This window comes from Pristis pectinata, chromosome 3 (assembly GCF_009764475.1).
Source record: "Pristis pectinata isolate sPriPec2 chromosome 3, sPriPec2.1.pri, whole genome shotgun sequence".
NCBI classification, from domain to species: Eukaryota; Metazoa; Chordata; class Chondrichthyes; order Rhinopristiformes; family Pristidae; genus Pristis; species Pristis pectinata.
Window position 1 is genome coordinate 9,403,312 of NC_067407.1, and position 14,068 is coordinate 9,417,379.

The 14,068-nt window shown below is 38.8% G+C and overlaps 1 protein-coding gene across 4 annotated transcripts in view; it reads left to right on the forward strand.

The window, feature by feature from the left end:
* zzz3 (zinc finger, ZZ-type containing 3) overlaps positions 1–14,068 on the forward strand; it is a 128,918-nt gene that overhangs the window by 87,257 nt on the left and 27,593 nt on the right. For 3 of the 4 annotated variants that reach the window (XM_052012436.1, XM_052012434.1, XM_052012435.1), the window contains exons 3-6: positions 9,649–9,787; positions 11,091–11,238; positions 11,609–11,739; positions 12,575–12,646. In XM_052012436.1, coding sequence (XP_051868396.1) covers positions 9,649–9,787; positions 11,091–11,238; positions 11,609–11,739; positions 12,575–12,646 — 490 coding nt within the window. The remainder of the gene's footprint in view (positions 1–9,648; positions 9,788–11,090; positions 11,239–11,608; positions 11,740–12,574; positions 12,647–14,068) is intronic. The other variant, XM_052012437.1, reaches the window with a different exon arrangement.

The window sequence follows — 14,068 nt, forward strand, 5'->3', positions numbered from 1 at the left end:
TTGTCACCCGGTGACTTTCTCCTGTATTTGGATGGCTGAAGTTGTCGGTTTAGCGACGACTTCAGTCCAACCTTTAACATTCAAAATATCCCAAGGCACTTCAGAAGAGTTAATAACTAAAATATGCCAATCAAAAGTAAGAGTTACTTTCATGGATGTCTCAAAGTTTTTTTTTATAAATAGTTATGGAGTATGGTGTTTTTGTGTGGGAAGTGCACCAACCAGTTTATACACTACAAGTTCCCACAAAAAAAACAAGAGTGAGTCGTTTTAAAGAGAGAGCTAGGAGATTTAAAGGGGATTTCAGGGATAAGTTTTTTTTACCCAGAGTGTGGTTTATATCTGGAATGTGCTGCCAGAGGAGATGGTGGAATCAGATACAATTACTATATTTGAGAGAGATTTAGACAAACACATAAATAGGCAAGGTATAGAGGGATACGCTTCTCATGCAGGATTAGTGTAGGTAGGCAAAAAGATTGGCATGGACATGGTGAGCTGAGAGGCCCCTTTCTGTGCAGTACAATGCCATAACACTAATGATCATCATTTAATGTTGTGATTTTGTAAGAATAAATATAATTATCATGTAGGTGCGAGCTCCCTTGCGTCTCATATAAGGCCATAGAATCTCTCACATCACTTGAGAGGATACCTGGATCCTCTGATTCACACCTTATCAAGAGGATGTCACCTCTTGCATTCCTTCTCTGCCTTAGCACAAAATTGTGAGCAGTACTCAAGTCTCTGCAATGGACCTTCTAACTCAGAGATGAGAATGCTATTCACTTAGCCACATATGGCCTAGACTTGAACCCAAAGGTGGAGTGCACTTCACAGTAAACTGAGTAATTTAGAAGATTAGTTGTAATGTATGGCATGTGGAATTCAATCTAAACCCTTGTCTCTGAATGCAGCCAGGTCCTTTGTGCACAGTTTGTGCAGTTGCCAAACAATAATTTTTTCCCATTGTTTTCATTTCTGAAACTTTCCCATCACTGAGGTTAAACTGATTGTCCTGTAGTCGATGAGATTGTTCTTACAATCCATTATTTTGAAGCATGCCATATTTGCCATTTTCCAGTTTTCTGGCACCACTCCTGTATCTAGGGAGAATTGGAAACCCTTTTGCAATCTTTGCCTTGATTTCCCTCAGCAATCTCGGGTGCATTTCATCCAGCCTCCATTAGGCATAGCCAACTTTTCTTTTACTGCCACCTTCTCAAGTTGTACCTCATACACTTACTGAGATTTGCATATCCTCCGCTTCCCAGTGAGAATGTGAATTTGTGACTGATGTTCCTCACCACTGAGCTTCGGAACTTAAACAGGGCTGCTGTCTGCTTTTTTTTTGTTTGGCATATGACCTTTTCTGCTTACTGATCAGGAATGGTGACATCCTGGACTGAATAGGTTGCTGTGAGATAGGATCTGAGGTGCTCTTGTCAAGGGCAGAGTGGTATTTGAGGATGTCTTCAAAGTCCTTCTGGTGTGTATTGTATGTTTGTTGTTGATAAATTCACCTACATTCTTGGCTCTCATTGGGGTGGGGTTTTGGTGATCTTGACAATGCTGAAGAACCCATTCATGTCATGGCTGTCAGTGACTTGCTGGGCCTCCTGAGTTCTTTCTCATCTGTTCTTGACGTCAGAGGTTTGCCACTGGAAACTTGGACTTTACATCCCTGTACAACTGTTTCCATTCCCTGGAAATTCCAATCCAGGAATGCCTTGTATTATGGCTAATTAGCTCCTGGATCTCTTGATCATTCTCACCAAACCAGTATTGGTTGTTCTAGGTCCAGTGCTTAGAGGTGTCTGCTGTAGATAGTCCAAGGCAGGAATCACTGGTGTGCAGTAGACCATGAGTTTAGTGCTGGGTTTGAGGGCTTGATCTTTAAACACCTATATCTCAGTTGGTAAAAGCTGTGCTAATGTATAGAAGGTGACGTTGACGTGACGAGTGGTTTATGTTTTCCAGATCTTGCTTTGAACTTTTATTGTCAGGTGGCAGTGTTGTATAGCAGGGAGAAGTAGATAGGGGACCTTTTTCTTACGGATGTTGAGTGCAAGGCCTACCGAGGGGCTAAGAGTCTCATCACAAGTGCTAAGTATAGTGGATTTTAGAGCAATCCATACAGTGTGGACACTGTGGCTCCTGGTGGTTGGTAGGCCTTGCACTATTCAGGTCATGTGGTTTTGAGTGCACATCCAAGTACATTTTAAATGTGATGAGAGTTTCTTTTCTTTTTACAATATTTTATTAATTCCACATAGAAAATACAGAGTACATGAATCAGAAAAAAGACAAAGTACTACAAAATACATTGTGTGAAATCATACTTGAAATCAGAATACCCCATATTGATAAACAAAAAAGATAGTTAATTAATAACAATTAAATTGGAATAATTTTATTATAAAAAAATCTAAACCCACTACCAAGACCGAAGCTGTTTGGTTTAAAAAAAAGAACAAAGAAACACCCTAAACAGATAATAGTATTAGCCAATATCTGTACTTTAACCACCAAATCAAAGGTTTTAAAAATAGTTCAAAAAAGGTCCCCACGATGTTTGAAAGTCTAAATTAGATTCAGAAATTGAACAACGGATCTTCTCTAAATTTAGGTATGACATAACATCCCGTAGCCATTGGACATGAGTAGGAGGAGTAACTTCCTTCCATTTAAGAAACACAGCCCTCCTGGCTATAAGAGAAATAAAGGCCAATACGTGTAAATCAGAAGTCTCCAAAATTATATCTTTTTCTCCTACAATCCCAAATAATGCAGTCAGAGGATTAGGCTTAAAATTTATTTTAAAAAGCACAGAAAATGTTTGAAATACCTCTATCCAATATTTTTTAAGACTTGGACGTGTCCAAAACATGTGGATTAAAGAAGCCTCTCCATTATTACATTTATCACAATAAGGAGATATGTCCAACTAAAAATGAGATAGTTTGTCTTTGGACAGGTGAGCTTTATAAACCACTTTAAATTGAAGGAGGGAGTGACATATGCATAATGATAAAGTATTAATCAATTTAAAAATTTCATTCCAAGTTTCCTCAGAAATTGAAATCTGCAAATCTTGTTTCCAAGCATTTTTAATTTTGTCTAAGGGAACCTTACTTGTTCCTGATAACCTACCATAAATATTAGATATTGAGCCATCATAAAAAGGCTTCAAAATGTGATGAGAGTTTCTGCCTCTTCTCAAACTATAACATGTTTAAACTTAGAAAAAATTAGGAGTGGTACTGTTGATCCTTCGCTTAAATTTGAGGAAGTTTGGAGTCCATTTATTCAGTATTTCCATATGATATAAGCAGACCTTTTTCGAATCCCTTTCAATAATCTTTGAATGTAGAGGAGTGGAGCTGACGACATAATAATGTTTTTTTTAACCCAAGAAATATCAGTCCAGTTTTTTTTTTGAAGTTTTTGGTTTGCTTTTATTTATTATTATACTTTTTTTTTGATTTAGGGGTTTTCTTTTCATATAATCAAATTTCTTTTCAATTTCTTTTTTTTGGTATCATGTTCACTTAGCAAGAGAGCGGGAGGTCCAGATTATATATTTTACTCCTTGTGAGTATAAATATTAACTCTCATTATTGTTATCCCGATCTCTTTGCACCATATGTATAATTATTAATGTTATGTATATTAATTTGAATTAATTTGAAATTCAATAAAAAGATTGAAAAAGAGAGTTTCTGCCTCTACCACTCCTCTCATGGAACAAGTTCCATGTCCTAACACCCATAATTATTTCCTCATCTCCCTTCAACTTTTCTGCAATTACTATAAATCTTCAACTCATTTGCCAAGCTTCTTGCTATTTATTTTACCTCAGGTAGTCATATATATTATGACTACCGAATATTGAAAGGCCTGGATAGAGTGGACGTGGAGAGGATGTTTCCAGTAGTGGGAGAGTTTAGGACCAGAGGACACAGCTTCAGAATAAAAGGACGTCCCTTTAGAACTGAGATGAGGAGGAATTTCTTTCGTCAGGGGTAGTGAGTCTGTAGAATTCATTGCCACAGACGCCAAATCATTGGGTATATTTAAAGCGGAGGTTGATAGGTTCTTAATTCGTAAGAGTGTCAATGGTTACGGGGAGAAAGCCGGAGAATGGGGTTGAGAGGGAAATGTAAATCAGCCATGATTGAATGGTGGAGCAGTGTCGATGGGCCTAATTCTGCTCCTATGTCTTATGGTCTTACATACCTTAAATATCCTGTATGTCTCTTTTCCATATAAAACAACCCCAGCCTCATTGCTGCAATTTTCCTGTCCTGGCAATGTCCTCAAAGATCTCCTCTCTAGTGCAATCACATTTTTTCTGTATTGTGACCAGAACTGTATTCTGTACATAAGCTGTGGACTAACTAGCGTTGTATACAGTTATAGCACAACATCCCTGCTCTTGTGTTCTGTGAAAGGAAAGAATGCTTCTTGTCTTTTCACTAATTTAAATGTACGATACTAGGATCATTGTTCCCCATCTTCCCCCATTGACACTCGTTTAATTTGTCCTACCTCGTTACCTAGAACCAGAACCAGAACCATTGCAGTAACTGCTGAGTCTCTTAATACTCCATTTTCCAGTCCCCTAGTATTTTGAAAATGCAGGGGAGTGGAATATTTTCCTGCCCAACATTCAGTGGCAGAATGCAAAAGCTGACCTGAGTTGCTTAATCCAGCCTCCTCGTAAATGATTGCCATACCTCTTGCTGAGATGGAGATTTCAATTTCCCACACTGTCTTCTTATGCCCTGTCCAAATGAGTTTTCTGAATTGGTGCCAAGTGTGTTGAATCACAGGATTTTTTTTTGTGTGTGCTGCGGATGAATGCCATTTGGAAACTGGGCTGATGCTGTTAAAACTGTTATTGGGAAGATTCCAAAATGAGAGATTATAAGTAATGCTTTTTGTTTTGCTATTGCTGGCAAACAATGAATCAGAACTATTTGGAGAGTGACACAAATGTCTTTTTCTTTTTTTTGTACTCAAGTTGCAGGATGCTGGTGCTTGAGGCCCTGACTTGGGTTTGTTAAAATTTATTCAATTAACTATGGCACCCTACTCTTTCCTTATAGCCCCATAAATTATTCCATATCCAGGCATATATTCAATTCCCTTTTTCTATTTAGTTACCACTCTACTTCCACCACCCTTTCAGCCAGTGTAAGGTAAAACAGAGACGTGCTTGGATATAAAACAGAGATTTGAACCAAATTCAACCTGAAGCCTCGAGCTTAATTTTTACATGACCCAACCTGATGCACATATTCTGGTTACACCAGGCTTTGATTGGTACCTGGGCTCTGATGTGTTATTCTAAAATAAATAATGTTCTTCTCCCCTCCCATCATTTGCCATTATGTTTATATATGTTTGCAAGACTCTGCTAAATGCAATGGGAAGATTGTTAGGTGGTGAGTTAATGGCGTTGCTGGACTTCTGATAGCATTAAAGTTGAAAGACAACTTTCTTTGTGGAAATGTTTTAGGCTTTGGAGCCAAAACAATGGACCACATTCTCCTGAAAATGCACAGACCCCTGAAACTAGAGCATAGTACATAGAACAGCACAGCACAGGAACGTGCCCTTTGGCCGATGATGCCTGTGCTAACCATGATGCCAAATTAAACTAATCCCACCTACTTTCACATGATCCATATCCCTGCATGTTCATTTGGCTATCTACATGCTTATTAAATGCTACTATTGTATCTGCTTCCATCACCACTCCCAGCAGCACATTCTAGGCACCTACCACTTTCTATATAAAAACAAACCTTTCTCTGTAAACTTTCCCCCTCTCACCTTAAAATTATGCCCTCTAGTATTAGACGGTTCCACCCTGGGGGAAAAAAACTGAGTGTCTACCCTATCTATGCCTCTCATCATTTTATAAACTTCTATCAGGTCTTCCCTCAGCTTCCAACACCCCAGAGAAAACAATCTAAATTTGTTCAATCTGTCCTTATAGTTAACACCCTCTAATCCAGGCAGCATCTTGGTAAACCTCTTCTGCACCTTCTCCAAAGCCTCCACATCCTTCCTATGTTGGGGCAACCAGAACTGCACACGGTACTCCAAGTGTGGCCCAACCCAAGTTTTATACAGCTGCAAGGTGACTTCCTGACTCTTCCGCAAGTCGAAAACAACAGACAAATTGTATTTTTGCAGCTCTAATAAATTCTTGAAAAGCATCATCATAGTTATTTTTATACATCATGTTTTTGTCAACAAATCATTATTTCATCCAGAGAAAGTAAAGTGGAAGCTTTCATTGCTGTCTTCTACCACTGTGTTTTATCTTTGGGGATGATCGTTGTAGTTCTAGTTATTGTATAGTCGCTTATTATCCAATAAAGACAAATTCTTGGGCAGTATAACACCATAATTATCCTTTCAAGAGCACTGTTTGATGTGACGAGGTATACAAAGCCCAACCTTTACTCTGTATAAGTATATACCTATTTTTCTTGTGTCCCCTTATTACTGTAATGAGGAAGCACTTCTCTGCTGCCTTCCACTCCTTGAATTCAATCGTGTTTTTACTTGTGTAATACCAAATTAACTAGTCATCTCTCTTAATTCCTTCTGATCGCCAGAGAGTCCTTATACATCCACCTTCTTTCCCACATCCCCATTAATCTTTTGTCCCTAGCTCATTTTCTCCCTGATCCTTAAAGCAATAGAACTTCTTCTATCCTTCAGTCTTTAGACTATCTTCCACTGTAAATTTCAAGCACAACATGTTCAGTCCCTAACCATAATTAAATGGTTTATATATCTTTTGAATTACACATTGTGCAGCATGGATGGAGGCCAGTCAGCCCAATGTGCTTATGTTTGCTCTTTGAAAGAGCCATCTAACTAGTCTCACCCCTAACTCTTCACTGTAACCTTGCCAACATTTACTTTTCATTTAAAACCCTGGTACTGTCCTGCAGTGTGTGCCTTGATCCTTCATGTTTTCTTGGTTCTTTTCAAAAATACTATAATTATTAACTTGGATGCTTTCCGAAGAGCATCTTTGAGCTGTGCCATTAGAGTTCAGAGAAACTTGAAGACAAAATGAACTGAAATTGTCGTGGCTGCCTTTAAAATATTTAGAGGGCATTATTTAATTGAGACATGAGGTTTCAAATCCTCTAGACTACAGATGTGATCAGGGGAAAGTCTTCTTTCTATTCAAGCAGTGGAATTTGCATGGGAGATTATCATTGATTGGGGCTGGCATTTGGGTAAGACTTTTACATGTATGTTATCTAGACAGATATTCAGGAACTGTAATGAAGTTGAGACGTTTTCCAGATAATAAGCCATAGAAGGAAGTGCCAAGTATTATTTATCGTTATTAGGAGTTTTGAAAAATTGTGTGCACCAATCTAGTCTCCTGGGGATGTAACCTCCGCAGATTAATCCAAAGCCAACCAATGTTTTTGCCATTAGAGTTTACATACCTTAGCTCTTACCAGGAATGCAAGGTCTTAATTTATGATGTTAAAATCTTGCATTTTGGTTAGAATACAGTGATTTATAGCTCCAGGAAAGACAAGCCTCTCATTTCGCCAATCCAACAGATCATCCTTCTCAACATAATAGGAAGGATTTATTAGTCTTGGAGGAAGTGTAATGTGAATCAAATAGTGTAAATTAAATCCTTTCATTGGAATCTGACATCACTGCCAAGGCCAGGACTAATTGCCCACAAGAAGGTAATGGTGGTGGTGGTGGTGGTGAGCAATCCTCTTGAACTACTTGGTGTTTGTTCTGGTGATCTGTTTCTAGCAGTAAACTTGGGCCTCTGTTCTTTCTTCAAGTGGAACTGAATGTTGCCTGCAATGTTGGAGTAATTGGCAAATTAAAGACTTCTAAGCAGTGTAAATTTTAATGTGATTTTTCATGCTGTACCATAAATTGAAAACAAGGTTTGCTACATAGAGTCATAGAGTTATACAGCACAGAAACAGGCCTCTCAGCCCAATTCGTCCATGCCAACCAAGGTATCTTCCTGAACCAGTCCCATTTGCCTGCATTTGGCCCATATCCCTCTAATCCTGTCCAAATAGTTTTTAAACGTTATAATTGTACCAGCCTCTACCACTTCTTCTGACAGCTTGTTCCATATACCCACCACTCACTGTGTGGAAAAAATTGTCTCTCAGGACCCCTTTAAATCTTTCCTGTCTAACAAACTATACCCTCTATATTCATTCAAGGGATATGGGCTTTGGTGTTTAATTGTCTTTAACAGCATTTAATTGCCCATCCCTCGTTTCCCTTGAGAAGGTGGTGATGAGCTGCTGCCTTGAACTGCTGTGGTCCTTGAGGTGTATGTATACCCACAATGCTGTTAGGGAGAGAGATCCAGGATTTCGACCCAGCAACGATGAAGGAACGGCAATATAGTACCGGTCTGGTTTTTAGACTCTCCTGCCCTGGGAGAAAAACTGTGACAATCTATCTTATCTATGCCCCTCAGGATTTTATAAACTTCTGTGAGGTTACCCCTCAACTTCTTTCACTCCATGAAAAGCAGTCCTGGCATTGTCCTTGTGAAACCATTCTGCATCCTTTCCAGCTTAATCACATCCTTCCTATAGTATGGCAAACAAAACTGCACATAATATTCCAGATGTGGTCTCACCAATGTCTAGTAAAGCTGTAACGTGACATCTCAACTCTTGTATTCAATGCCACGTCCGATGAAGACAAGCTTGCTGCGTGCCACCTTGTCTACCTGTGTCGCCACTTTCAGGGAACTATGTACTTGTACCCCTAGATCTCTCTGTTCTCCGACACTCCCCTTGGCCCTGTCATTCACTGTGTATGTCCTTCCCAAAATGCATCACTTTGCACTTAAATTCTATCTGCCATTCCTTGGCCCACTTTCCAAGTTGATCAAGATCCTGTTGTAATCTTGGACAACCTTCTTCACTGTCCACTGTACCACCAACTTTGGTGTCATCTGCATACTTACTAACCATACCACCTATGTTCTCATCAAATTGTTAATATATATGACAAACAACAGTGGATCCAGCACCAATCCCTACGGCACATCACTGTTCACAGGCCTCCAATCTGAAAAACAACCCTCCAGTACCACCCACCAAGCCAATTTTGCATCCAATTGGCCGGCTCACCCTGGATCCCGTGTGATCCAACCTTCTGGACCAGCCTGCCATGCAGGACCTTGTCAAAGGCCTTGATGAAGCCCTGTCGTCAGTCGTCGTGGTGATGTCTTCAAAAATCTCAATTAAATTCATGAGGCACAATTTCCCACACACAAAGCCATGCTGACTATCTCTATCAGTCCTTGCCTTTCCAAATGCAGGTACATCCTGTCCTTAAGGATCCCCTCCAGTAACTTTCCCACCACCGATGATAGGTTCACTGGCGTGCAGTTCCCTGTCTTGTCCTTTTAAATAACTTAAAATAAAAGTTACTTCTACTTTTTAAATAAATTACATTAAAAGTTACTGTTTTTTTTTAAAAAGGGGTACTGGAGAGCTTCATTTAAAGCTCTGGTCATATTTCTCATGCTTCTCTATGTTTAACTGTTGTCTCATTCAGAATAATATTGTAATACTCTGTTTTGTGTTATCCTTTATCCAGTTACCAGAGGCTGCTACAGACTATTGCTGTATTAGAAGCCCAGCGGGCCCAAGCTATTCAAGATCTGGAATGTTTAAGCAAATATCAGAAGGAAGGACTGAAGGAACCCATAACATTTGTAGAAAATCTGCAAAAGAAGGTAGATCGTTACCAGGCCCTAAATAAAAATGTAGAGAGGCTTTAATATTCATTGGAGAAGTGGCGAGGATCTTCTTATCTCAATGTTTTTTTGTCTGTACAATTTTCTCTTCATTTTTACTAAGCTTGTCAATTTTGGAAGACAGATCAACTACTTGGATAACTACATATACAAAAAGCAAACGCTAACTTGTTTTTGTTTTATTCCATTGTATACAGGCTATTTGAAAATAAGTAGCATAGAAGAAAGCAAAAGTTCCTTATAGGTGTTTAATTGCACACAAGGGATTTGGGGTGCAATGGAAGGTGTGATCTGTCAGAGGATGATGGATCCAGACTGAATGCATAAATTGAAGGAAAGCTCTATTGTAGCAGTTTTGGGGTGCAAATGAATTGTGGCTGAGAAATACCAGAAGTCAGAGCTGTAACAAGAAAGTGCAAAAAACGAAGTGCTGGAGGAACCCAGTGGGTCGAGCAGCATTTGCTGGGGTGGGGGGGTGGGGGAAATTGTCTACATTTCTGGTTGAGACCCTGCCTCAGGACAATTCTTATGGATGCCGCCTCCCGCACCCCCACCCACCCCCCCCCCCCCCTTTCAATATACTGCTCAACCAGTTTGATTTTTACTCCAGATTCCAACGTCTGCAGTCTCTTGTATCTCTGTAATGGCATGGTAATAGATTGACAGGATGAGATCCAATGAGAGTTTTTGAGATAGACGACAACACAGGCAGTATTTCATATCTAGTTAATATAAAGACATTAAGAATTAACCATATAATGCGGACCCTACTTGAAGGATGTGATTGAGCAACCTCAGTTTTTGCACCAATATGGCATTTTCTGGTACAGATTTACTGAATTTCGTTTTGTAGTGTGCCATTGTACGAGCTACAATGCAATGTCAAATAAGTGGCTGAGAGCCAGGGAAACTTGCAGCGTGTTAAGAAAAGTTTAACAGACCTGTAACAAGCACACTGAAATAAAGTATAAGTTTAAATTTCATAGAATCTTTTGGCACAGTAAGAGGCTGGTTAACTCTGTGTTCACCTCTAGTGAGACCCGCTTTCTTGTTATAATCCTGGAATTTATATGTAAAGTGCATCAAATTCCTTTGTAATAAGCTACTGTTGAATGTACTTCCATCAGCCTTTCAGGTGTTTTGGATCATATCTATTTTCTCGAAATATTTCTTCACATCTCCCCCAATTATCAGAATCCTTGACATTTACCTTGGGTATTTCTGAGAATGTGCACCTGATGAGGACAGATTTTTAACTAATGAAAACTTACCATTAACGTAGGTTGACATGGGGCTCCCGTGTCCCCAAAGAGTCGTTCAGCTGCCTCAGATTCCGTGGGACCATTATACATCTGGAATTGGACATTTTGATAAAGAATACAGAAATAAGAAACACAACACACGGAGGTTAAAACTCATCTTTGACAAAGGTACAGTATGTTCACGTTCACTTTTCTTTATAATCCACTTCATCGTGAGCCCTTATTAAAATGTAGATTCAAATCCTGCTAAATTTCTGAATTTTTCTTTCTGGAGGTCATCTGTCTTTGTAGAATTATTTTATGTTTGATCATAGAATCTTACAACAGAGAAGGAGGTTATTTGGCTCATAAAGCTTGTGTGACTCTTTCAAAGAGATACCCAATTGGTGCGACTCCTTTGCCTTCTCCCTGTAGCTTAATAAAAAATTATTATGTCCTTTCTAATTTAAGTTATCCATTGTCTTTTGAAAACTGTGTTTGGTTTAGTCTTTTTCCTCAAGTTCTGTTTAACATCTCGATGTCTTCTTATCTGGGTTAGGATTGCCTCTGAGACCAAAAAGTCCCATGGATTCCAAGAAAGATGCAGAGTCATCATCCTCTTCTTTTTACTCTTCAGTGTTGCCTTCAAGTGATGCTCCTGAAGTAATGATATCAAACAGTCGTGCGCAGGTGAGTAACATACTTCAAAAGCAGTTGTGAAAATCAATTACTTGCAATGTTTTAATTCAATGCTATCATGAAAGAAAATACAAATTTAACACTGGTACAAAGTTTGGCCTCGAACCATCAATAAACTCATAGCGTAAATGGGAAGACTCAAACATATTGGGGTCATGTTGACCATTTTGCCTTTGGATTTCAGCTTATTTATACTATTATACCAATGAAAAGCAATATTGCTATGTAGTAGCACTACAGTGATACAGTTCTTGGCTCCTCACAATGCTTCTTCCTGCCAACATGATACCTTTACAAAAAAAAATCTCAAAATTGTGAGGAAAGTAATACATTTTCTTCACTTTTTTCCCTTAAGCTGATATGGTGGGCTAGGAGCTAAGATGATCTTTACAAGCAAGCTTCTAACTGAAGTGTGAAGGGCAGTGTTAAGGTAGATAGGAATAATTTTCTGTAAACAAGGGTATGCATTCGACAGAATTTTGCCAAATTGATCTCAGTGTGAAGTCATCCACTTTGGACAGAAAAATAGCAACATTGGTTTGTTTAAAAATTTGGAAAATATTGTTTAAACCAGCTTCAAGTAATTTGTTTGTGAAAGGTTGCATCTTGCAACAATTAAGTTAGTGGGTTGAGTGGGTGGTGAAGCATTGGGACATGGCCCCGTGTGCTTAACAATAATTTGTACAGAGCTACATGAGATCAATGCTGCATGTCAAGTGAAATATTGTGAGTTTATAAAGCAGACCTAGAAAATGAACTGATTATTTTGAACACTTTATTTGGAAGATAATATTTAAAGTTTTTTTTCTGGTGTTATCATTTCTAGATAATACGAGGAAGAATTTGTGATGACTCCAAGTCAGAAACATTTAACCAGCTATGGAGTGTAGAAGAACAGGTAAACTTCCTGTTCACAGGATGCACTGTATTGCTATGAAGCAGAATGCACATGAAGCTAAGCGCGTTGAAAAAGATCCAACCATCAACTCATCTGAATTGGCTGTGTCATCCAAATCTTGTTTCAAGACTTTATCTAGATTTTGTCTCATCCAGTAGCTTATACTCTCTGAATCAGTTCCATTGTGGATGTACTCTAGTCAATGGTGGGCCTATTCCCTAAATTTTCTGGCATTAGGGTATTCCCAAAAAGACATTGGGAAAGTCAGTTTTATTCAAATATCTCCTTTTATTCTGTGCTTTTAGAAAATAGACTTCAATCTCTTTTGACAACTTTTGTGAGATGCATTCAAGATTTAGCTCCTACCTGCCACCTTCCTCTGTGAGATTGATTCTGTTTTCTTCACTGGCTTTGACAAACTTAGGCCAGTGTTGCTTAGGCTAATGTAACTGCCCATATTTGTGCCTCTCTGTCTATGTGAATTTAATCCATCACCAGCACTACACTTTTCTTCACCTTACTTGTTTTGTCTGTTTTCACAAAAAGTTTGAGGAGATTCAGCAGATCAACTTGTTAACTGATTCTGAACCACTACATTAATGGCTATTGACTAAGTCTGTTATGTGCCCAGCATCTTTTGAACTAACAGCAGAATATTCAGGCAAGACAGTATCTGTTGGAGAGAGAGAAACCACATTTCAGCCTGATGCCCTTTCATCACAAGTGGGAAAAGTTCAGAGATATAAATTATTTTAAACAAACACAGAGGAAGGGGAAATTAAAAATATTTTTTAACGATTCTTTCATGGGATGCAGTCATGGAACCCCATGGAAGAAGTGATGTGTTATTTTCTTAAAGCATTGCAATGTAGTGAAGATAATCTACTGTTCATTTATGTAGGGAATTCTGTGTTTCAGTGTAGCAATGAAGACAATATGGCAATGTTTAAATTAGGCTAGTATGAAGGGGGGCTTGAAGCTGATAATCTGATGGTGTGGAAGACGAGAGAGTAAATTACATCAGGATGTTTGAGATAAAGAGACACTGGAGACAAGGCTGAAGCAATCACAGCTGTGTTCGAGCAGAAGTGACAAATAGATGATTCACCTCAGCATCTTCATTATAGAAGTTAGTCTTCAGCCAGTTTGATTCATCTCCTGTGCTATCAAGAAATGGCTGAGAGCGCTGGATAGACCAAAGGCTATGGGACCAGACAACATCACAGCTGGAGAACTAAAGACTTGAACTCCAGATCAGTTACAAGAGCAGCATCTATCCTGTACTTTGGTAAATTGCGCAGGAATGAACTATTGACAAAAATCATGACAAATCCAACCCAGCTAATCACTGCTTAGTCACTCAACCCTCAGTCATCAGAAAAGTGATGGAAGGTGTCATTGATAGTGCTGTCAAACTTACTC